Source organism: Protopterus annectens, chromosome 9.part0 (genome assembly GCF_019279795.1).
Source record: "Protopterus annectens isolate FY-2018-M chromosome 9.part0, PAN1.0, whole genome shotgun sequence".
Lineage (NCBI taxonomy): Eukaryota > Metazoa > Chordata > Ceratodontiformes > Protopteridae > Protopterus > Protopterus annectens.
The window spans coordinates 875,510,221-875,534,367 of NC_056743.1; the positions used below are offsets into that span (position 1 = coordinate 875,510,221).

The 24,147-nt window shown below is 42.2% G+C and overlaps 1 protein-coding gene across 1 annotated transcript in view; it reads right to left on the minus strand.

Moving 5' to 3' along the window:
- Positions 1-24,147, minus strand: part of LOC122811629 (probable E3 ubiquitin-protein ligase DTX3) — a 1,276,614-nt gene that overhangs the window by 45,017 nt on the left and 1,207,450 nt on the right. Inside the window, exon 3 of the mRNA XM_044083604.1 lies at positions 11,157-11,374. Coding sequence (XP_043939539.1) covers positions 11,157-11,374 — 218 coding nt within the window. The remainder of the gene's footprint in view (positions 1-11,156; positions 11,375-24,147) is intronic.

Below are 24,147 nucleotides of genomic sequence, written 5' to 3' on the forward strand. Positions count from 1 at the left end.
ACAGCCATGAGTGCTTGTAACTCCGAGACTCGCCTTGCAGAAGTTATGGTTAGGAGCAGAGCTGTTTTCCAGGATAAGAATTTAATATCCGCTGTTGATGCTGGCTCGAAAGGAGGCAGTGTGAGTTTTTCCAAAACATAATTGAGGTCCAAGGCCGGAATTGGTGCTCTCCTTGGAGGCCTAATGTTTTTGGCTCCTCTGAGGTATTGCCTTATTAAAGGATGTGAAAAGATAGGTGGTTCCGTATTGTAATGTGCAGAAATGGCAGAGGCATGAATCTTAATTGATGAGAAAGAAAGGCCTTTGTTCAGCATCTCAGTTAGGTATTGTAAAATCTGAGGGATATTTGGTACAGGCGTGTCAATGCCTTGGTCCTGGTTCCAAGCACAGAATCTCTTCCATTTTTCTGCATAAGATTTTCTGGTACTGGGCCTCCTGGCCTCCAAGATAACATCCATAACAGCTTTTGAAAGATGCATTTTCTGAATGGCTACATTATCCGCCATGCAGTCAGATTTAAGGTCCTGCGTTGGCTGTGCAGGATCTGATTGTTTTGTTGGGTCAGCAAGTGAGAAGTTTGAGGCAATATCCATGCTGGACCTTAAGACAAGCTCTTTAGGATTGGGTACCAGTGATGGTGTGGCCAGTCTGGTGCAATCAGAATCATTTTTGGCTTCTCCTGTTTGACCTTTAGGAGTACTCTGGGAAGGAGAGGCAGTGGGGGAAAAGCATAAACTGTTAGATTTTTCCAGCTGAATGATAGGGCATCCACACTTCATGCTTGCTTGTGGTAAATCCTTGTGCAAAATCTCTGCAATTGAAAGTTGTGAGGGGAGGCAAATAGATCTATGTCTGGGCATCCCCATTTCCTTATCATCATTCTGAAGACTTGTAGATCCAGTTTCCATTCGTGGGGATCCATGAGGTTTCTGCTTAGTTCATCTGCCAGAGTATTTGTTTTTCCTGGCAGGAATTGTGCTTGCAGGTGAACTTGAAAAGCCAATGCTGTGTCCCATAAGGTCATTGCTTGCCTGCAGAGGGGGTAGGAATGAGTACCTCCCTGCTTGTTTATGTACCACATGACCGTAGTGTTGTCTGTCTTTATCAGTAATTGTCCTGGATGAAGCAGGTCCATGAAAGCTGTCAGGGCATTTTGAACAGCTAGCATCTCTTTTTGATTGATGTGAAGATGCACCTGGTTTGCAGGCCATGTGCCCTGAATACATTTTACTGCCATATGGGCCCCCCAGGCATAATCTGATGCATCCGTTGTCAATGTCTGTCTGGCTGTGGGTAAACTGAATGGCAGACCCTTGCTGTGGTGACAGGCCTCTGCCCATCATCGAAACTCCTGTTATAGGCAGGGAATGAGTGCAATTACTGTCTCCAGGCTGTGGCAATGCTGAGTCCAAACACTTTTCAGATATCATTGTAGTTTCCTCATATGCAGTCTGGCATATGGAATTAGTAGAATGCAGGATGCCATGAAATCCAAGGCCTGCAGGATTTTCCTTGCAGGTAAGTGGGTTTTTGTTGCCAATTTCTTGAAGTAAGTAGTCAGTTGTTTTTGCTTGTCTGGCGTGAGATAAGCCATCTGGGCAGTTGTATTTAAGCTTGCACCCAGGAATATTATCTCTTGAGAGGGCACTAGTTTTGATTTCTTTTCATTTACTGTGTACCCTAGGCCAATTAGTAATTGTTTTACAAACGCTAGATGCTTTAGAATAGTGTCTTTGTTCTCTGCTTGAATTAGGCAGTCGTTCAAGTAAGGATATATTTGAATTCCTTTTTGTCTGCAAAATGCAATTACTGGTGCCAGGCATTTTGTAAAGACCTTGGGCGCAGTAGATAAGCCAAAGAGAAGTGCAGAGAATTGGTAATGCATTGAGCCAGCTATGAATCTGAGGCATCTCCCGCAAGACTGTCTGATTGGGACATGCAGGTATGCCTCTTTTAGGTCCAAAGTTACGAGCCAAGCCCTCTTGCCTAGCATGGGCAGTAGCTGCTGAAGAGTCAACATCATGAATTTTGGAACTTCCAGAAACGTATTTAGTATAGACAGGTTCAGAATTGGTCTCCAGGTTTTGTCCTTCCTGGGTACTAGGAAAAGTCTGGAGTAAAATCCTTGCCCCTGCTCTTGTTATGGTACTTGCTGAATGGCCCTCATGTAATTTGCTTTTGTGTCTCTGCCCACTGATTGTGTGGCAGGTCTGGCATGCCCTTTGACCTTGGTAGAGTGTGAAAATGCAACCTGTAGCCTTGGGACACTATGTTCAAGACCCATTTGTCTTGGGTAACCATTTGCCAATTTGATGAAAAAAGTGCTAGTTTTCCCCCTAAGGGGGCTGTCAAAAGAAAACTGCTTGGAACTGGTAGAGGAAAGTCATTGGGAATGTTTCCTGTAAGGCTGTGATTTGTCTTCTCCGCTTTTGGAGGTAGGAGCACCCCATTGTTTAGGCCTGTATGAGCCTTGGGGCTGAGATCTGCCTCTTGGATGCCTGTATCTGCCTCTTTGTGGTCTGTCTGAGACTGGAAAGGACCAATTTTTAGAAGGCCAGTTCATGCTAAACCTGGGTGGCTGTACCTGTAAGAAATCCTTGACTGCATGGATTTTGCTTTATCCTCCATTTTTTTTAACACCTCTTCTGCTTTAGTACCAAACAAAGTATCATGCTGTAATGGTGCATCTAATAATTTTGCTTTAACATGATCAAGCAGATTTTGTTCCTTTAACCAAGCATGCCTTCTCATAACAGAACCTGTAACAGCAGCCCTGCAAGAGGCCTCCAGTGAATCATAACCACACTGCAAAGTATGCTTTCCCACTTGTTCAGTTGCATGCAATAAATCCTGCAATTCCTTGTTCTCTGAACATTCAGTATTTGTCAACATTTTCTGTTTAAGTAGTGACATTAAATATTGCTATTTAAGCATATGAAATTGACAATTTAAAGCCCTTACAGCCAAATTGGCAGAAGTGTAAACGTTTTCCCCCATGTGTCTAGAGCCCTAGAATTTCTATCAGAGGGGACAGGGTTTTTTGCAGTGGAAGCTTTAACCCCCTTGGGGCCCTGAGAAATAGTTTCAGGGTCAGCTGCGGGGTTTTTATATAGGAATTTATGAGAATCCGGGACCCTGTAGTATCTGTCTGGCTTAGCAGGTGCAGGGGGTAAAGAGTCAGGGGACAGTCCGGACTCTGAAAATACATCATCTACAATGTCTAGAACAGGTGGAATAGCAAGGGGTCTGTGCTGAGGAAGAAGCAGGAAGTCTCTGAGCCTTTTCTTAAGACTCAGAATAATCTTGGCTCTCCCACTGGAAATGCTCCCTCATAGTATGCAGTGTTTCCCCAAAAGAATAGTCCTCAGGAGGAGAGGCTGAAGGAATGGATTCTTCAGCATCAGAATCCTCATAGGGAAGCATGGAGTAATCCTGTTCAGAAGAGGAATCAGAGGAAATAGATACCTGATCAGAAGAATCAATCTGTTTCTTGCCTAGGCCTCTTATCAGGAGGGGGATGGGAGCCCCTGATCAAAGTAATTAAGTCTTCGGCCATTTTGAGAATCTGTTTTTTAGGCATGGAAGTCTGAGTAGGAGAATGCTAAACTTGTTTCTTTGTCTTTAGAGATGCTTTAGTCTTTGTCTTTGAAGCTGAAGATTGCTTAACATATAGTTGTGTAGGTCTGAAGACACCCTCAGAAGCCGATGCCTACTCACCGGCTCCGGACCCATCTGAGGGATTGATTTCTGAGTGTCCAATACCGTGAGTATCCAGAGGCCCATTCGGCTCCAAGTGGGAGTCGGTAGCGGCCGGTGGCTCTGAGGTAGCGGGCGCCAGGGGCTGCGAAAGCGCCTCACTGAGAACTGGCCTAGAAGAGGTTTCGTCATCAGTTTTGGACCTCGGATGCCTATCCTTGTCCTTGAGTTTTTTGTAAACTCCGGCTGTCAGCTGTTCCACCAGCATTATATAATTAAATCTTCAGCCAAAGTAATGAAATGCAAAATTGAACCGACGCTTGATAGTGCGTTGGTTGAATCTAGCACAAAACCGACAGCTAGCAATGTTGTGATCAGGGCCTAGGCAAGGGATACAGTAAGAGTGAAAATCCTTATGAGGTATTTGCTTCCCACAAGAAATACAATTGTTAACTTTTTCTGACATCGGTCTGGAGCAAGAAAAAAGTTTCCCCAATGGAGTACTTAGCTTTAATGAAGACTTCGGTTCTGAAATTCAGATTTGAAAATCTCAGGATTCAGCCGACCGGCACTTGCGAACTGCTTTTGCTTCGGGCACCGCGTGGTAAGAAAGACTGAAGAAAATGACGTCGGCTGCATCTTTTATACCCCTGGCGCACTAACGTCAGGGAAGAGGCGACAGCAACCGACTCTGGACCTAGACTTTGGAATTCTGGCCGACTGCGGGTAGCCTGCCAGCAGGATAACCCAAGAGTAATGAGTGCAACAGTGAAACACGATGAACATCAATAGTTTAATTTAGACACAGAGAATTTTAAGAAACACCTCAAGTCTGGAGGCATAGGGATGTGATAAGTATCTTTTAAATCTACAGTTACTACGAAATTTGAATGAGGAAGAACAGGCAACAGGTTGTGAAGTGGCAGCATTTTGAGCTAGGGCACTGTCACAAATATGTTTAGGAAAGAAATATCCAGAACTGGTCTGCATGTTAGTTCTTTCTTTGGTACTAAAAACATCCTTGAATAAAAACTTCTTCCCAAATGGGAAGGAGGAAATGGTTGTATTACTCACTGGGACAGCATGCGACAAACAACAGGTGTAAAAAGTGTTTGGTGTGGTGGATGAGGAAGAACTCCTCCTGCAAAGGAGGAATTTCCTCCAACTGCCATCTGTAACCTTGATTAATGATCTTCAGAACCCACTGGTCTGCAATTATCTGTTGCCCAACAGAAAAGTGGAGATTCAGACTTTCTGGAAGGAAAAAATGGACTGCCACAGTGGAAGGTGAGGACAAGGTCTCTTAAATAGTCATTTCTGGACTGCCCCTGGTTTTGAGGGGTTCCTGAATTCTATTTGAAACTCCCTTGTAATTTCTTACGTGTCTGTTTACCTGCATCTTCCTGAGACTGTTTATTTTGTTTTCAAAACTAGATGAGGGTTAGAGAATCCCTATCACCTTACCCCTTTTATCAAACTTCCTGATGATCTCTGCAATACAGGTGCCAAAAACTGAATCTTTATCCAAAGGAGAATTTAAAGGCTCGTTTATAACATCTGGACGGTTCTGAGAACACAGACAGGCAAATCTCCTCAACACAATACCAGTGGCCAAAGTCCTTGAAGTATCAACTGAATCATACACATACTGTAAACAATGAATAGTTACTTATGCAACAGAAGAAACTACATTCTTTAAAGCAGATGTTTCCTTACAAGAAGAAACGACAGACTAAACATTCCCAATGCTTTCACAATTAGTCAGAATAAACCTTAACATATGAGCCTGACAATTCAAAATTCTGAAAATCAAAGTTGCAGAAGCACACACTTTTTCTCATACTTATCAATAACCTTCCCCTCCTTATCAGAATGTGTAGGATTGGAATTAACTAAAGTTTGTCAGCAATAGGATTACCTAAAGCAATAAGAACTTTATACATTCTATCTGACTTTTTGAGCAGATGGCTGACTATCCAGAAAATTGCATGCAGTAACAAACACACCCAAACATACATCATCCAAAGCTGACAGAACTGGAGGAATAGGTGAAGGTCCTGGAAATCTGTATTTTCTGAGGGGTTGAGAAACCTCAGTCTTATCCCACCGAAAACACTAGGACATTCTGGAGATAGCTTCAGAGAAAGAGAATCCCCCACAGAGTATCAGAAATTTAGTTCTCCTGAGTGCGACTCGTGAAGCTGAGGAGAAAGCCCTTTATCTGTCCATTCATCTTCCTGTCCAGATTCACAATCTTGAATCTCTTCCAGAAAAGAGGTATCTCTCTCTCTTTCAGCAGAAACTGTTTTATAAGGATCAATTGCCTGAAGTAAACCCTGAGCCAGACCCAGTAAATTACTCCCATCCAAGGAAATTTGAGGAGGAGTAGATCCATGTTTAGCTTTCGGTTTCTTTTTGAAAGGAAAAATGCGGCCAACAGTGTAGTTAATAGCAGCAGCAGCTTCCCCAAAAATTGGCACAACATTCTGACACAACAGGGAAGTCTTCCCTTTTCCCTCTACTAGACCGACAAGACGAGCTCTCACTTGCCACTGAGGGGTCCATAACAGTCACATAGGATAGAGCTAATCCCTGGGTCTACAGTGGTTGTAGTTGCTATAACAGAGGGATATGGAGTACAAATATGAGTGGTCTGAGGTACAACTACAGCAGTGTTACCCACCTGCAGGTGAGGCAAATTACTGGTCTGCTGTGGTGGCAAAGGCTGTTTGCTTAACTTTTCTTTTTGTGGCTGTAATAAAGGACTGACCATGGGGCTAAAAGTATGCTCCATGGTCAAGCCCAAAATGGTGCCTCTTCTCCAAGCTGCAAAAGCTAAAGCTGGTAAAAAAATAAAGTCTTTAAAAGTCACCTTTCACAGAAAACACAGTAAAAAAACACTTTTAAACACTTTGCCAGTCCCAAATACTAAAATAAACACAATTTCCCTACAGAAAAAAATGTTTTTAAATACTTTACACAACTTTTAAACTGACAGGAAAAAAATGGCGTTCCTATTTAAAGTACAATACAGTCTCAAGAGAATCCGTTAAACCACAAACTCCTAGCTTTAAAATAACTTTTCTGAATATGAAAGTGTTATATAACAGACATTTTTTTTAAATCAAGTTTTTTCCTTAAAGGGAACTTAGCTGCCCAGTAAAGGAACAGCACAAGCTGACAACTGATCCTTAAACGCCTTAGGGAAGCATACTCTTAGGCAGCAGGAAATTTCTGAAGAGCCTAGCACCCAAATCTGCCTTTTTAGTCAGATCAGCTTAAGCTGACTAACGCTTTATGTGCATGGAAGGTGCCCTGAAGCTCTGGAATCTGGCCAGCTGTTATACCCTTGCAGTATAAAACCCATCTAGTTTAGGTTACCGCAGCAGTGACCAATATGAAGAACATCTTGAGTTCACATCTACCTTGCACATCTTGATGACATGCTTGAGGTTTTTACTTATTTTTAAATCCCCTTCATTTTGAAGCACAGTAATCTGTTATAAATAGCCAGAAGTTCATTATTTTTTCTTGTAAATCTTGTTTACATAGGAATTCTGCCATTTCTGAATTTACCATTACCCTTACTACAGATGGGAACATACTCCTTGATGCATCTATTCATAACCAGGCTAAATGGGGAAGTCACAGTCACTGCCCAATCAGGAACTTTTATTAATCCATGTCCCTCTGCTCCTTCTACAACCAGGAAAACAACAGTAGCACTATCCTCAAGCTGACGCCTGAAAAGCAGTCAGCAGGCTCTCTGGCTATCTGTCATCTCTAGAAAGTCTAGGAATCATGGTCTTCACTGTCTTCCTATCTCTTCTCTCATCAGGAGCAAGAGAGACGATCAGCTGGTTCATAATCAGTAGTCTGAAGGTTCTCTAATGAGCAATAGTCTCATCCCAGATGCTGCAGATTTTAAAAATAATCTGAAAGGGAGGTTTGATGGTACAGGTATAGAAATGTGTATCTAATAGGTGGGAAGATATCAAATGGACAATAAATGAAGTTTTATCAGTAGTATTACGGGACGGCCTTCAAAACAGGATACTGTAATGCTCACTAGTATGAACAGATGAAATAAGACTGGAAAACTTGCAAAGTCAGTCTTAACTCAAGGGACAGGCAACTCATGAGTGACTGGTTTTAAAATCCTATTAAAGGACAAGGTGGAGAGAGTGGGAAAAATCCAAAATGGTCATATAGCATTTTACCTGGCAGCTAGCTTACGCAAATTAAACTTTGTTTAGGCTTTGTTTTCCTTGAATAACAATACTACTATTCAGCTCCTCACAAAATTCAAATAGAATTACTCCATTTGCAATCACAAATTGGCAGCTACAAGCTCTAACCAAGAATTAAAAAAAAAGAAATCCAGAAATTTAAATAAAACAACTAATTTGAAGTAAAAATATTACAAAACAGCAGCAAAAGATGAAATGTGCAAATGCTAACCCAAGAATTCCAAAATGATCACAGTAGAGCTTTACCTAGCAATTTGCACATTAGCGCACTAGTTTTATACAAATTTGGGGCACAGAATAGTCATTTGAATAGATCCATAGTGATTTAACTGAATGCTAACAACATTTTAACCAAAGTATCAACAACTAAACCCACAGAAGAAAATTAATCATGAAACATATCTTACGTCACCAAACAAATAAAAAAATATTTTTCTGATGGGTCTCCTCCCCTGCATCCCTTAAAGAGTTTTTATCTGAAAATATTAACTCTGATGATGTACAACCATGAAGTAAACTGAAATGTTTATTTTCTGTTTACTTCAAATTTCATGATTTTGAAGTCTTTATATATGCTTACATATAAGCAATATCAACAAACCAGGAAGTAAGCCAGATCCATCAGCATATAGGGATAAAGACCCGACTACAACCTAGGTGATCCAGGTTTGATTAGTGGCTCAGGTGCCTCCTGGAGCTGGCAATGGGGAAGATAGGAATGATGTAGTGTTACTGGCTCAACCTTCCTTGGGGAGGGTGTGGGAGCACGTCTGAGATGCACATTCCCATGATTGAATCCATCATGAAGACTGCAGACCCCACAGAGCACTAACTTCAAGGGAAACATGGCTGTCTTGTGAGGTTACATCACTTGTGGAAGTCTTTGATGATATCCACTGCATGCAATAAAAAAACAACACACTGATTTGTTACATGGCGTGTGCTGTGGTTTCTAAGACTGCATAAAAAGAAAAAAGAAAATAAAAGCTAACCCTGCTTAAATGATGGCTCCTCTCAAGTCAATTCTTATCCTACGGTTTTGCGAATGAAAAGACCAGTCGACCAAAAGACAGTCCGATGGTCAGCAGGTGGGGGGGCAAAAAAAACTCAAAAGTAGGAACACACAAATGCCATTGCCAACAACCTGATAAATCCCTGAACCAGTCATGATTCACTAGGTCTTGACAGGACCCTACCGGATGTATCGCAGCTGAACCCATGTGCTGACTTTAAATATAGAGACTTAAAGCACATCTTCAACTTCCAGTACAGCTGGAGCAAACCATTCAAAATGCTTATGGATTGCAAATGTAAAATATATGACAAGTATGTAACATACAGCATTATGACTGGGTCTCTGATCATAACCAGCTTACTAGGTGTTCAAGACATCGATGTCAATAAATACAACTCAGCAGTGAAGTTCAAAAGGTGAGTCTTGACAATCAGGTTGAAAGCTGTAGTACATGGAGCTTTATTTACTCCATGTGCTACCATTTACAGAAAAAAAGAGAAATCGTAGGCACCCAGTATGTTTTACTGGCTTGAAAATTAGTAAACCACTTTGCGAGTGCTGTAAAACAGACAACAGCATACCTCTCAACTTTTTTGCTTAAGAAATCTGGACAAATCCAAAAAATGGGTGGAATAAAGGATAAATATTACGGACAGTTTTTAAATATTGCTTTTATTCAATTAAAAGTTAAAAGAAAAGGTGTTGCATCAACATGCATTTTTTTGAACAATATAAAGTATGAAACTCTAATGGTTGTCTTTACTGACTATAATCCTCAGTGACTTATCAGAAAAGCAAAAGTCTTACAACAGACAGGGCAAAAACATGAGGCAAAACCTGGGATAATTCAGCATGACGGGGACAGTTAAGAGGTAGTGCTTGTAGAAATGAAGTGCTTTACTGGCAGTAGGTAAAAAAGCTTCTGAAAGCTGTTAAGACACTGTTCTGGCAGGCTTTATTAGTGTGGAAAAACAAAAACTTTACTAGTGTGGCAGGCTGAAATTCTAATATCTTTCAAAATCTGTGTGTAACAGAACAAAGTGTCTAACAGCTTTTAAAGGCAGTGTTACCTTTTGACACTGTTCTTTGCCAGTTGGCACGGTCTGCTCTTAGTCCCTAGCGTGAATTCCAATCTTAACAGCACTTAGGGTGTCTTTAACAAGATTTCGTTAATCACCCCAACTGCTATTAAGATACAGTCTTGTGATAGGGAAGCATTTAATAAGTTTATCTTCTCCTTGATTTCAGAGCATAAATGTGGAGTTCTACACACTACAAGAGTGATACGTGCTTTTATTCAATTTAACAGAGTAATACTCATTGGACACATTTTTTCCAGGGGCAAACTAAAAGCACATTCTGCTTAAAGGACATATTCAGAGCTGCATGGCATGAAGGTGAAAACTGAAAGAAAGACTATCTGGTCTATAGGATGATGATCATTACAGCTCAAAGCTTCAACCCTCTGAGCTATGCTCCTGAATGTTAGACATATTAAAGGTGCTAGATGTGTCTACAGGCAGTGAACCTCAAGAGCTTTTTTTTGTACACAAATGTTTGCTGGATTTAGCTTTTTTATGTCCACGTGAGAATTAACAGGGTTCATGACAGGCTGATGAATAATATGTTTTTTAGTTAGTTATACTTTCCTGATATCATTTGTTTTAAAACATGTTTGAAGCAAGTTAAACAGTTTTACTTCAGAGTGTTTGTTCATGGTAAGGCCATGCACAGCAACTAATATTACTAGCAGATAAAAAAAGAACTGCAACATCTGCTGGCCTTTACAGAAAAAAAATACTCACGTATAATGCCAAAATATACTAAAAGCTGTTCTGTAGTAAAACATCTTTACCTAGCTATTACAGACCCGAGAGAGAACCAGACATTAACCTCCTATGACATTTCCTGAAACTGGCTGCAATATACACACAGCAAACCATTCTTTCCTTCAGACCCTCACACAAAAGCAGTCATAGGTAGGAGACCTAACAGTGCACTGTCCAAGCAGAACACAAAATTTGCTGTACCTGCAGTGTTCTTTACAATACACAAGCATGTATACATACACATATTTACACTATAAGTAACATCAAACTGCCATATCAATATTTGCATTGCAAAGGCCACATATTTATATTATGTAAGACAGTTGTTCAGAACAAACAGGAGCTATGATAACATTTAATACTTACAATCTGGGGCCTCCCCAGCCACTGGTTTTATGATGAATGTCATTCCATGTTATAACATTGGTTTGACCTGTTGTCATCGAAGTTCCAATTGTGAAGGTCAGTCGCTGATCAAAGGCCTTCTTCAAAAGGCCTGCAACTTTGTTTCCCTCTGGACTGTCAGGAAGAAAAGCAATCCGCAATGTTCCTGGGTAAGGGGTGCCAGGATTTGGATGTTCTGGCTATAAATCACAAAAAAATGCCCTAATAAATTCTACCATGCATGATATGCAAAAATGTATTAACTAGCAAACTAAAAAAGTATATTTGTAACATTATCACTCAAGTTATTAAACTTAGCAGCAAATTAAAGCAATGAAGAGACAACAAATGAAGCCTGTCCCATGTTGACGCTACAGTGCTGCATTACACAGCAGCAGTGTAACAATCCTGTGACGGCAGAACAGACACGGTGAAATTCTCCCATTTCATCACTGGTTATAAAATACCACTAGCAATATAATACAGTTGTTTTTACTCAATTTCTTCTTTCCTCAACCCCAGCCTCACAAGCTTAAATTATCAACAAAACATTAGACATCAAACTCTGTTGGAATAACTCTGCACAGACTGAGACAACAGCATTAACTAATAATATTAAGGCCTATACAGACAGAACAAAGGACAGAGTGAAACTGAGATTGAGCAGTTAATCATTTAACAGAAATACTGACTGAATTAAAGGACTGTTGCCTAACTGGAATGAAAAACTCCATAAAAACAGTTTCTGGTATAACCGTAATGAGATACATGCAACAGCTATTGCAAAGAGTGATGACAGAAAGATGAAATGGGGTGAATATGTGTACTGAGGGGACCAGATCTCCATGACGACAACAGGTACTAGAGTTTAAAATGTGAAAACATAAAATTTCTCTTTTCTCACCACTTACACTCTGTGTAACCAACACACACAGCAATTATGCAAAACAGGTAATAATGGGAATTTAGAACCAGACATCAGCTCACAGATGTAGAAAATGCAAATCCAATACATCAAGCAGGTTACGGACAGGAAAATAAAAAGTCTTACAAAAAGATGATCCCATACTTAAGGTCAGTAGATATGGATGGCACCAGTCATTCTCCACAAAAACAGCTGCCTGGTAATGCATAATTGGTTGAAATACCCTTACCCAAGAATAAGATTACTGCATGGGAGGGGATCTTCTTTACTATGAGAAGTGTGCACTTGGCATTGTACTATTTATGGTAGGGGAGTGCAGGTAGCACAGCACTGCACACGCTGTACACATTGGGATGTGCGGAGCTTTGTCCTCTCCCCCAAAAAATGACTTATAAATGATTAAGTTAATAAACAAGTGCAGATAGGTCTACATCATACTGTCGAACTTACTACTTATCAAATACCTCTTCGCCGAACTTACTTTGGTAAAACCCCTTTTTGTCAAATATCATTTTAGTGAATATTTTCCCAGGGAAAGAAACAGTAGTCCAACTACCGATCGTCACAAAAAACACAAAATTTAAAACCCACTCAGGTGGCGGGTGCAGCCCCCCCCTCAAATAAATATTCCAACTCAGAGATCGCAATACAGTGGGGAAAAGGGCAAATTCCCAATCATGGGACACTGCGTTTTTTCCTAGGAAAATATTCACTAGAATGACTGTTCCGCAAAGGGGTTTCAACAAAGTAAGTTTGACAATATGATATAGACCCATGTAGTTTTGACTCTTTTTATGAAAATGTATTCATATGGTAGTAGTGGTTGATGTTTGCTCTACACCTGATACAGGCATAAATAAAACACACACACGAAAATCTTTTCTGATCATCAGCTACTAAATAAACTAAAACCCACAACCCTAGCAACTAATCAACTACCAAACTCCTTTTTTAGGCAATGCCCTGAAGACAAATTTACCACCATAACATCTGCTAGCAAATGCATCCTAAGTGTTATGCTACTCAGCGCTAGAAGTCTAAACCTCAAAATTTCCAGTATCATTTCTCTTCAACAGAAATTTCCTCTCAACTACAGACGAATAGCTATTCTCTTACCATTAGCAAAAATCCTCAAAAAATGCATCCACTCCCATTTAATGGACTATCTTACCTCCAAAAACCTTCTAATAAACTCCCAGCATGGCTTTAGGTCCATGCATAGTAGTACTACTACTGCAGTATTAAGCTTCACTAACAGCATTATTCATCTAAAAAATGATGGGCAACAAATTGCAGCCATCTTTTTAGACATGTCCTAAACATTCAATATGGTATCGCATCAAAAAAATGAGGTATCATCATTAGATTTATCTTACTCTACTGTCTCTTGGTTTCACAGCTATCTTACAGACCTGCAACAAGCAGTGAAATGGCAATACTACCTATCCTCACACTTACCAGTCAGTCAGCATTCCACAAGGGTTAATCTTAGGTCCAGTTCCCTTTGCAATTTTCATCAATAAACTTCACTCAGCAACCAATCTAGCAACCACAATTCAATATTCAGATGCTTCAACTCGAATCGGCTCTGCTCCCACCCCGTCTCAACTTCAAGCAATAACCCAAAAAGCTTTTTCGGACACAAACTTCTCTCTCCAATCAGCAATTAATCCTAAATTCCAACAAGACTAAGTTACTTTTCTTCTCCAACAAAAAGCCAATCATCCAAACAACACCCTTTATTATTTACTCAGCCAATAATACCAAAATAGAACCTGGTCCACAAACTACACTACTGGCGGTCACCATTAACAGTAATCTTAGATTTGAAAAGCATGTTGCACTAGTCATTCAAATGACCCACATCAAACTTGGCTCACTCTATAGAGCCAAGCAGTGCCTAACAAACAACACTAGACAAGACATTGCCAAAATCTATCTTCATCTACCTTGCTATATGCCTCTCCAAAAAAACCTCAAAAAAAACCCCAGACCTAGCCAGGCTACAGACATGCTATAACAAAACTGCCAAATTCGCAACACACTTCTCACATAGATCCCACTACTGCACTGCACTTCAAAAACTAAACTGGTTAAAACTACCCAACCTCCTCTCTTTGAAACAACTGGCCATGGCACATAACATCATAACCAAACCTGAAAACTGCCCAGCATTCCACAATTTTGTCTAGCCATACACTAACCACTTGGGTCTCTCCACAGCAAGCACAAATATTACTCCATCATCGTACATGTTGGTGTGAATAACCCAAGACATACCTCCCTGAACTACATGAAAAGAGACATGGAGGAGCTCTCTGATCTTGTAGCCCAGGCAGGTATGACCCTAGCCTTGAGTAGCATCCTACCGTCACCAACAACGATACCAAAGTACAAGCAGAAAATGACTGACTTCAACAACTGGCTAAGTTTCTGATGCCATTCAAAGGGAATCCAGTATCTGTCTGCTTGGGATGACGTGATAGAAAGACCTCGATGCTTTGCCAGAGAAGGCCTGCATCTGTCACCCCCTGGGATTCCAGATACTGGCCAAGGCCCTTGCCACCCCCTATAGTGCCTTTTTTAGGCAATGCCCTGAAGATAAATTTACCACCATAACATCTGCTAGCAAACACATCCTAAGGGTTATGCTACTCAGCGCTAGAAGTCTAAACCTCAAAATGCACGTGCTTGAGTCACTCCTCAAACTGGAGAACATCTGTGCAGTAACAGAGACCTGGTTCAAGTCTCCTGAGAGCATCCCTGCGATACCAGGTTACAATGCATATCACACCTTTCGGCCCCCAAATCTGAACCAAAGCCCTAAAGGATGTGATGACCAAGCCCCCAAAGGTGGAGGTGTATCAATCTAAATAAAAGTTACACACACCTCCAGGCTTGTTGCCCAACATAACGGATCAGAAATACTTCAGGTACAATTATCACTGAACAAAACTGCAGTCCATGTTGCAGCCTGCTACATATTCCCCACAATGTCACAGGACTCCCACTCTGCATTCCTGGACACTCTGGAAAACATCAAGGTCCAGCCTAATAACCTTATTCTGGGAGACTAACTACCCCTCCATTAGCTGGAACAACTACTCCTGCTCCCTTGGACCAACTCATCTTCACTCCCACTAGGGGAAACAACATTCTTGACCTAGTCATTACAAACATGGGGGACCACTGCTCTAATCCTTTGATAAACCCCTCCCTGGTCAGATCTGACCACAACTTAATCACAATTGATATCCAAATCCTGTCCCCACCCCAGAAAAAGGAAACCACAGTGAAGAACTTCTCCAGAGCTAATTTTGAGCTTCTAAGGACAGAAGTGGCAAGCTTCACGTCATCCACAGAAATGGGGAATGGGAGTATGGCTGCTGAATCATACACCAAGGCACTGTATGAGCGCTTACACAATTGCATAGATAGGGCCATACCAAACAGAACTAAGACGCTTTCCTCTAAAAAAAAGGAAGCCAATTTGGTGGAGCCCTGCCATTAAACTCTGCAACAGAAGGAAAAAACTGTTGCAGAAAAGGGTAAAGTCAGATGACTGGAAAAATTCCCTTGGTAATCTCAGTAAAAAACTGAGATCCCTCATCAAATCCACCAAAGCTAGTTATGAAAGCAAAACTTCTACAGATACTAAGGACAACCACAAGGCATTCTTTAGTTATATCAAAAATCTGCATAATAATACGCAGATTTTCTCTAAACTACAGCACAACGGTGGCACCACTTATACTGAACCAACTGATATTGCCAATATCTTGGCAGACAGATTTAGTGTGAACTTTACTCCCCCCTCACCCCCCCAAGGGGCCCATCCACATACTCAAGGAACACCAACTCCCTATTATCACGACTGCACAAGTAGAAACCACCCTGACCAAAGCTAAGAATACAGCTTCCATGGGACCAGATAATATACTGGGTTGTGTCCTACATGATTTACAAAAAGAACTGGCACCATACCCGAGTGCCCTGTTCAACTACAGCCTCAGTTCTGGCTTTGTCCTCACTGAATGGTGCACTGCTACAGTCATCCCACTCCACAAAGGGGGGTGCGACTACTGACCCTGGGAAGTACTACCCCCATCAGCTTGACGAGCCTGATCTGTAAGGCTATGGAGCATATTACGAATCTTATAAATAAGGATATAGGGAACCTTCAAACCCTGGACCCTATGCAGTTTGGGTATGTGAAAGGCAGATCATGTCTGCTCAATCACCAGAGTGGTGGATGAAGGCAAGATTGCCCACACAGCATACCACGATCTAGCCAAAGCCTTTGATACCATCCCACACTCTGGAATTATTGATAGGCTCACTAATCTGGGCATTAACCAGTACATCACTAGACGGGTTGCCAACTGGCTCACTGACAGAACCCACGCGGTGAAAGTAGCTGACTCCAAATCGGACTACTGGGCAGTTACAAGTGGAGTCCCACAAGGAACGGTTCTGGGTCCTCTCCTGTCTGGTATCTACTTCTCTGAAGTTCAAGCCAACACCAAGGGACTCTGGTTAACCAAATTCGCGGATGACTGCAAACTGGGAACTATTATTGATTCTTAAGCTGATGTGGACATCCTACAAAAAGGCCTAACGGAAACCGACGACTGGTGCCAAAACCATGGCCTTAGGCTCAACATCAAAAAAATGCATAGTCATTCCCCTCGGGAAAAACACGGTGCCGACAACCTAAAATATCGAAGGCAACCCACTTAACTCTGAAGGTGTTATAAGGGATCTAGGGACACAGGTAGATAGCAGTCTCTCCATCGACAACCATGTCGCCACTGTAGTTAGGAAGTCCTTCCACATGGCACATCTCATCACAAAAGGTTTCTCATCCAGGAAAAAAGTCATTATCTCTCTCTACTCGTCCCTCATCAGACTCATTAGAGAGTACAATGCCCCATTTGGCATGTACCTCACTAGACACCTCCAACAACTGGAGAGGCCACAGAAGTTCCTCACTAAGAGGATCTTAGGACTCAAACACGTGCCTTATACAGGTAGACTTAAAAAAACTTAAACTTTATTCTGTCTCATATCGCCTACTTAGAGGCGATCTCTGCTTAACATACAGAACCATGTCTGACCCAGTTTTGCCAAGTTGATCCTGTAATAAATGATTGCACACTATACATAAATGACTGCAGTCAAAACTGTTACTCCTAGAAACTCCAGCTGTTAGAATAAAAGTATCCAAACACATCTGTATGTAACTCTCACTATTTACTTGTTCCATAACTGTATACATTGTACTTGTATTACATTGTATGGTAATCTACTATGGTTTCCTTCGTTTTTTTTTCTTCCTGGGACTGTGGTTTGTAGAAATACCAGTATTATATGTAAATTGTCTGTATAGTTACACATTTTCTACTTGTGTGGAACTTGTATTATGTGGTATTCTTTTCTTTTGTGGAGCTTTTCTCCCTGGGCCTCTGCTGAAATGGGCTACCCGTCCAGACAGACTATCCTGGTAAACAAATGTTAAATAAAAATAAAAAAACTTCTAAACACTAAGAAACTGGCATTAAAAAAGTCTACAGGTATCTCAAACCAGGTTGAACTGCCAAGAGTCTTCTTAAAAAAAATGCCGGAGGGCTATGTCCCTGTATCACACATCTCTTCCTAAATCTGATCACCTGTCGCACAGATTTCACCGTTTCTTTGAGACACTTTCGCTGGAATTTCTGTGGCATCTCATTAAGACTCTCTGGATAAATATTTCCTTACTGTTTTCTGGACAGTTCCATCCTAACACCAAGTGTCATTTATGGTCTTAATTCTAATCTTATTAAAAAGCAGTACACACAGCTATAGTTTTTAGATGCCTGGAGTTTAGAAAGTACAGTTGTGTACACTTACCATAAATGTAGATGTTCGAGTGTATTCACTGTTGCAGTCATCACATTTGGGTTATCTGCCTGCAGGTAGCCCCCAGCCGACCTTACTACCAGAGTCTTGGGATTTCTGCATCAGATGCTGTCGCTTCTTCCATGATGTCAGGTCGTCAGGGGTATAAAACATGCAGCAGATGCCATTACATCAGTTTTTCTTGCCCCAGATGTTAGGTGCCCCCAAAACAGGAAGCAATTATATGGTGTGGAACACCCCCAGCAAAAAGCAAATACACATAGCAAAAGATATGCCAAACCAAAAAGAATAGGTGAAAGCAAAGACAATCAGGGGGCTGGAGGGAGGGTAACCAGGACTGCAACAGTAAATACACTCAAACATCTACATTTATGGTAAGTGTACACAACTGTACTATGTTCTTCGTGTTTCACTGTTGCAGTCATCATATTTGGGTTGATTCCCAAAGCTAAGGAAGGGTGGAGGTAGATTAAGAAGCATTAGGCCTGGCAATCAGGCCCTGCAAGACTGATGTGGCAAATCCAGCTCTGGATTTAGAAAAGATAGGCAAGGGGGTAATGTTTGGTGAAAGCGTGTACAGAGTTCCAGGTTCCAGCATCCATGATGTCCCTGGTAAGGACTCCCCTGAGAAATGCAGTAGAGGTAGATGTAGCCCTAGTGGAATGTGTTCTTATCCCCTGTGGGGTAGGTTTTCCATGGTGCTTGTAGCAGAAATGGATGCAGTGTGCTATCCATTTAGATATGGTTTGCTTTGAAATGGCCTTCCCCTCTGCCCCCACAGCAAAGCTGACTAGCAGCTGGCCAGATTTTCTGAGAGGCTTAGTTCTGTCCAAACAGAATCTAAGCTGTCTGTGCACGTCTAGAGAATGCAGTATCCTTTCCCCTTTATTTTGAGGATAAGGGAAAAAAGTAGGTAAATTAATGGACTGGTTTAAGGTCACACTAGAAACCACCCTGGGCAAAACAGATGGGTTAGTCCCGAGGGAAACCCTGTCCGCATGCAAGCTAATGAAGGGTTCCACTGCCATAAGGGCCTGCAGTTCACTCTTCTTGCTGAAGTGATAGCTAGAAGTAAAGCTGTTTTCCATGAGAGGAATTTCAACTCTGCTGTAGCAACCAGTTCAAATGTGGGAAGTGCAAGTTTTTCCAATACAAAGTTAAAGGTCCCAGGCTGGAGTGGGAGCTCTCCTGGGGGGGGGGGGGTCTTAAATTTTTGGCCCCTCTAAGGAACTGTTTTACCAGAGGATGAGAGAAGAGGGGTGGGCTCAGTATTATAATGAGCTGAGATGGCAGAGGCATGAATCTTAACTGAAGAGAAGGATAGGCCCTTGTGGAGCATTTCTGTTAAGTAATCTAGTATATGAGGTAAGCTGGGCACAGTTGTGCACATACCTTGAGATTGGCTCCAGGAACAGTACCTTTTCCACTTTTCTGAAAAGGATTTTCTAGTACTAGGCCTCCTTGCCTCAAGAATGACATCCAGCACCTGCTTACTGATGGTTGCTAGAGGTGAGTTCAGGGGATTAGCCAGGCTGCAAGTTTCAGGGTTTGAAGCTGAGGGTGCGGAATTTGGCCCCCCTGCTGGGACAGCAGGGAAGGGGTCTGAGGCAGGTGCCATGGTTGTAGCACTGTCAGACTGCACAAAAGAGGATACCAGTGCTGGCGTTGCCAGTCTGTTGAAATCAGGATTGTCCTTGGCTTGTCCTGTTTGATCTTTAGTAGAACCTTCGAGAGGAGAGACAGAGGGGGAAAAGGCATAGACTGTGAGGCTTTCCCAGGAAAAGGACAGGGCAACCACCTTCCAAGCTTGGCTGTGGGGATTTCTGGTGCAGTATTTGTTCAATTGATAGTTCTGAGGGGAAGCAAACAGGTCCACCTCTGGTGTCCGCCACCTGTTCCCCAAAAGCTTCAATAATTTGGGTTCTAGTTTCCATTCGTGTGGGTCCATGAGATTTCTGCTTAAGTTGTCTGCCAGTGAATTTAGTTTGCCTGGCAGGAATTGAGCTTGTAGGTGCACTTGGTAGCTCAAGGCTGTGTTCCACACAGCCATGGCTAGTTTTCAGAGTGGGTAGGAATGTGTTCCTCCCTGCTTGTTTATGTACCACATAACTGTGGTGTCAGTCTTTACCAATAGTTGTCCTGGAAGAATAACGCCTTTGAAGGCTGTCAGAGCATTCTGTACAGCTAACATTTCTTTTTTTATTGATATGCAGGTGCATCTGCTTTGGGGTCCATTTGCCCTGAATGCACTGCCCTGCATTATGAGCCCCCCATGCATAGTCTGATGCGTCTGTTGTTAGGGTTTGGGTGGCAGGGGGTAGAGTGAAAGAGAGTCCCTTGTTGTGGTTGCAGGCCTCTGCCCACCAAAGGAAGGAACTCTGTCCTTAGACACGGAATAATAGGAAGTATTTTTTCCAGGTCCTAAGAATGTTGACATCATAGACTTTTTAGATACCATTGAAGTTTCCTCATATGCAGTCTTGCATATGGAATTAACAGACTGTAAGAGGCCATGAACCCAACAGCTTGCAGTATTTTCCTTGCAAATAGCTGGGTTTTTGTGGCCAGTAAATTGAAGTAAGTTGTCAAATTTGTTTCTCTGGAGTGAGGAATGCCATCTGGGAAGTTGTGTTCAAGCTTGTTCCCAGGAATACAATCTGTTGGCAGGGTACTAGGTGTGATTTATTTTTGCTGGTGTACCCCAGTGAAGTTAGAAGTCTTCTTACAAATGCCAGGTGCTGTAGTTGCAAGTCCCGATTTGCCGCGTGAATCAGGCAGTTGTCCAAGTATGGGTATACTTCTCTGAATACTTCTCTGCCTGCAAAAAGCAATGGCTGGAGCTAGGCACTTTGTGAATACCCTGGGCGCAGTAGATAAGCCAAAGGCAAGTGCAGAGAACGGATAGTGCATAGAGCCTGCCCTGAAGCGAAGGTATTTCCTGCAAGAGTCCCTTATGGGGATGTGCAGGTAAGCTTCTTTTAACTCTAGGGTTGCCAGCCAGGCATCCTTGGCTAGCATAAGAAGCAGCTGTTGTAGAGTTAGCATTTTGAATTTTGGAACCACCAGAAAGGTGTTGAGAATAGATAAATCAAGGATAGGACGCCAGGAGTTTTCTTTTCTGGTAACCAGGAACAGTCTTGAATAAAAGTCTTGTCCCCTTTGTTCTGCTGGGACAGGTTGAATAGCTTTGAAGCTGAGGAGAGAAAGTACTTGCTCTTTTTGGCCTCCGCCCACTGGTTTGGGGGGAGTTCTGGACATCCACTTAGGGTTGGGAGTGAGTGGAATTGGAATCTGTATCCTAGGGAAACAATGTTTAAAACCCATTTGTCTTGGGTAATATGTATTCCCAGTTTTTTGCATGCAGGGCGAGTTTTCCTCCTAAAGGTGCAAGTATTGGAACAAGGCTTGGGGAGTTCAGGATAAGTCATTGTGCAAGTTTACCATAGGGGTGGCTTTCTACTCCCTGTTTTGGACGTGGGAGCACCCCACTGCTTAGATATGTGCATAAGCAGAGACTGAAGTCTTGGGGGTCTGCTTCCCCTGGGTTTGAACTGAGAAGGCCTGGAAGGGACTGGAAAGGACCAGTTCTTTGAAGGCCAATGCCTACTGAATCTAGGTGGTTGTACTTGTAAGAAATTTTTAACAGTTTGCATAGATTTAGCTTTCTCCTCCATCCTTTTGAGAACTTCTTCTGATTTATTGCCAAATAGGCACCCTTGGTTTAAGGGTGCATCGAGTAATTTTGCTTTGACATGATCTGGCAAGTTTTGTTATTTATGCCAAGCATGCCTTCTAAGAACAGACCCAGTGACAGCAGCCCTACAAGATGATTCTAAAGCATCAAAACCTCACTGCAAAGTATGTTTACCAAATTGGTCAGAAGAATGCACTAATTCTTGTAACTCTCTGTGTTCTGCACAGTCAGGAATCAACATCATTTTTTGTTTAATTAGCACCATAATATGCTGATAATTTAATATATGAAACTGGCAATTTAAAGCCCTAATGGCCAGAGTAGCAGAGGTGTATACCTTCTTACCCCATCTGTCTAAAGCCCTAGAATCCCTTGTCAGAAGGGGTACAATTCTTGGCAGTAGTAGCCTTAATGCCTTTTGGTCCTTGGGAAATGGTCTTTGGATCCGCAGTAGGATTATTGAAAAGGAATTTGTGAGAGTCAGGTTTCATGGGATCTGGAGGCAAAGTATCCGGGGTACGGCTGGATTACAAGAAAATATCATCTACAATCTTCAGAACAGGAGGGATAGCTAGAGGCCTGTGCTGAGGCAGGTTTAAAAATTCCCCGAGTCTCTCTTTGGACTGAGAGTAGTCCTGGCTTTCCCAGTGGAAATGCTCCCTAAGGGAAAGCAGGGTTTCACCAAAAGAAACATCTTCTGGAGGGGAAGCAGACGGAACGGAATCCTCTGCATCAGAATCCTCATAGGTAGATAAGGGTATGTTCTGGTAGTCAGAAGGAACAGAAATATCAGATTCCTGATCAGAAGAATCAGAAGGAAAATTAGTTCTATGTCTCTGAGGGGGAAGGCTGGCTTCCCCTAATTAAGGTAATAAGGTCTTCAGCTATTCTAATCATTTGTTTTTGAGGTCTGTGGGCCTGAGAATTCACTTTGGTCGTCAGTTTCCTAGGTGTAGTGCAAACCTTAGGCCTGAGAAATTCAGTATTTTTAGCTTGAAACGAAGTCGCCGGTTTAATATGAAAATCAGTAGGCCTGAATACATGCTCAGAAGCCGGGTGCCTGTACAGCGGCTCCGGACCCATCCAAGGTAGAGACATCTGCAGGTTCCATACTCTAAGAAGCATCTCGCAGCATGCCAGACTCCGAATGGGTCTCAGTAGAGGCCTGCGAATTTGTAGAAGTGGGTATCAGGGACTGCAAAAGTGCCTCACTGAGTACCGGCGGACTGGCGACTAGCTTAACGTTAGCGTTGTCGGCAGTTTTGGACCTATGCAGTCTGTCTTTATCCTGACATTTTTTCGGAAGATTGGTAGTCAGATGGCTTACCGATGCCATTTCGGAGTATGGAGATCGACAGCGAAAGTATTTAGCTACAAAAATTGCCCAACGACGGATCTTTCAGGCATTGAACAAGGCGCAAAACAGACAGCGAGGGACCTAAACCTGTGACGCAGTAAGAATGAAAATCTCTATGAGGTATTTGCTTTCCACAGACAAGACAATTTTTTCTGACATCGGTTAGCGCAAGAAAAAAGGATCCCCAATGGGGTACTTATCTTTTAGAAGACTTCAGGTCTGAAATTTGAAAACAAAAATTTCAGGAGTCTGCCGACCGGCACTTGCAAACTGCTTCTGCTTCGGGCACCGCAAGGCAAGAAAGAATGATGTAATGGCATCGGCTGCATGTTTTATACCCCTGATGACCTGATGTCATGGAAGAAGCGACAGTATCCGACGCAGAAATCCTAAGACTCTGGTATTCAGGCCGGCTGAGGGCTACCTGCAGGCCGATAACCCAAATGTGATGACTGCAACAGTGAAACACAAAGAACATCAATGTCTTTAACTGCTAGTAAAACGCTCTCATGTCCTGTTTTGTTAATCTTTGACCACAGACACACCCTTCCCTTGGAGACTACTGCATCCTGTTTTAAGTAGTGCTGTCAATGCTATATGCAGTACCCCAACTGCAAGTACAAGGACCTCCACTAACAGGACCACTGTTTGCCCCTCTCAGTACATTGTTACTGTGCTAGTAAAGCCAAACACTGTACTCCACTAGTTTCTATCTTGCAGTGCTTCAGATGTTTCAGTCTACTGGTGGTACAGAATCAAAGCCTGTTTTCTTAGCCAGTCTAGTAACATCCTCTCCTCCCTCAGCCCCAAACACATATGGAAATACTCATTGGTATCATCTGTGCACATACATGCAACCAAAACAGGGTTAGCATTTCTAAAATTGTTTAGCTTAGACCTGTATCTTTTACATATTCAGCTACATCAACCATACACCTCAGGTATGCCAGCTGTGCTGCCCATGATTAAGCAAATGTAAATTACTATAAAATAATGTGGATTTTAGTATAGTCTGAAATGATCATCTTTTTCTTTCGGCTGCTCCCGTTAGGGGTCGCCACAGCAGATCAACTGTTTCCAATTCTTCCTGTCCTCT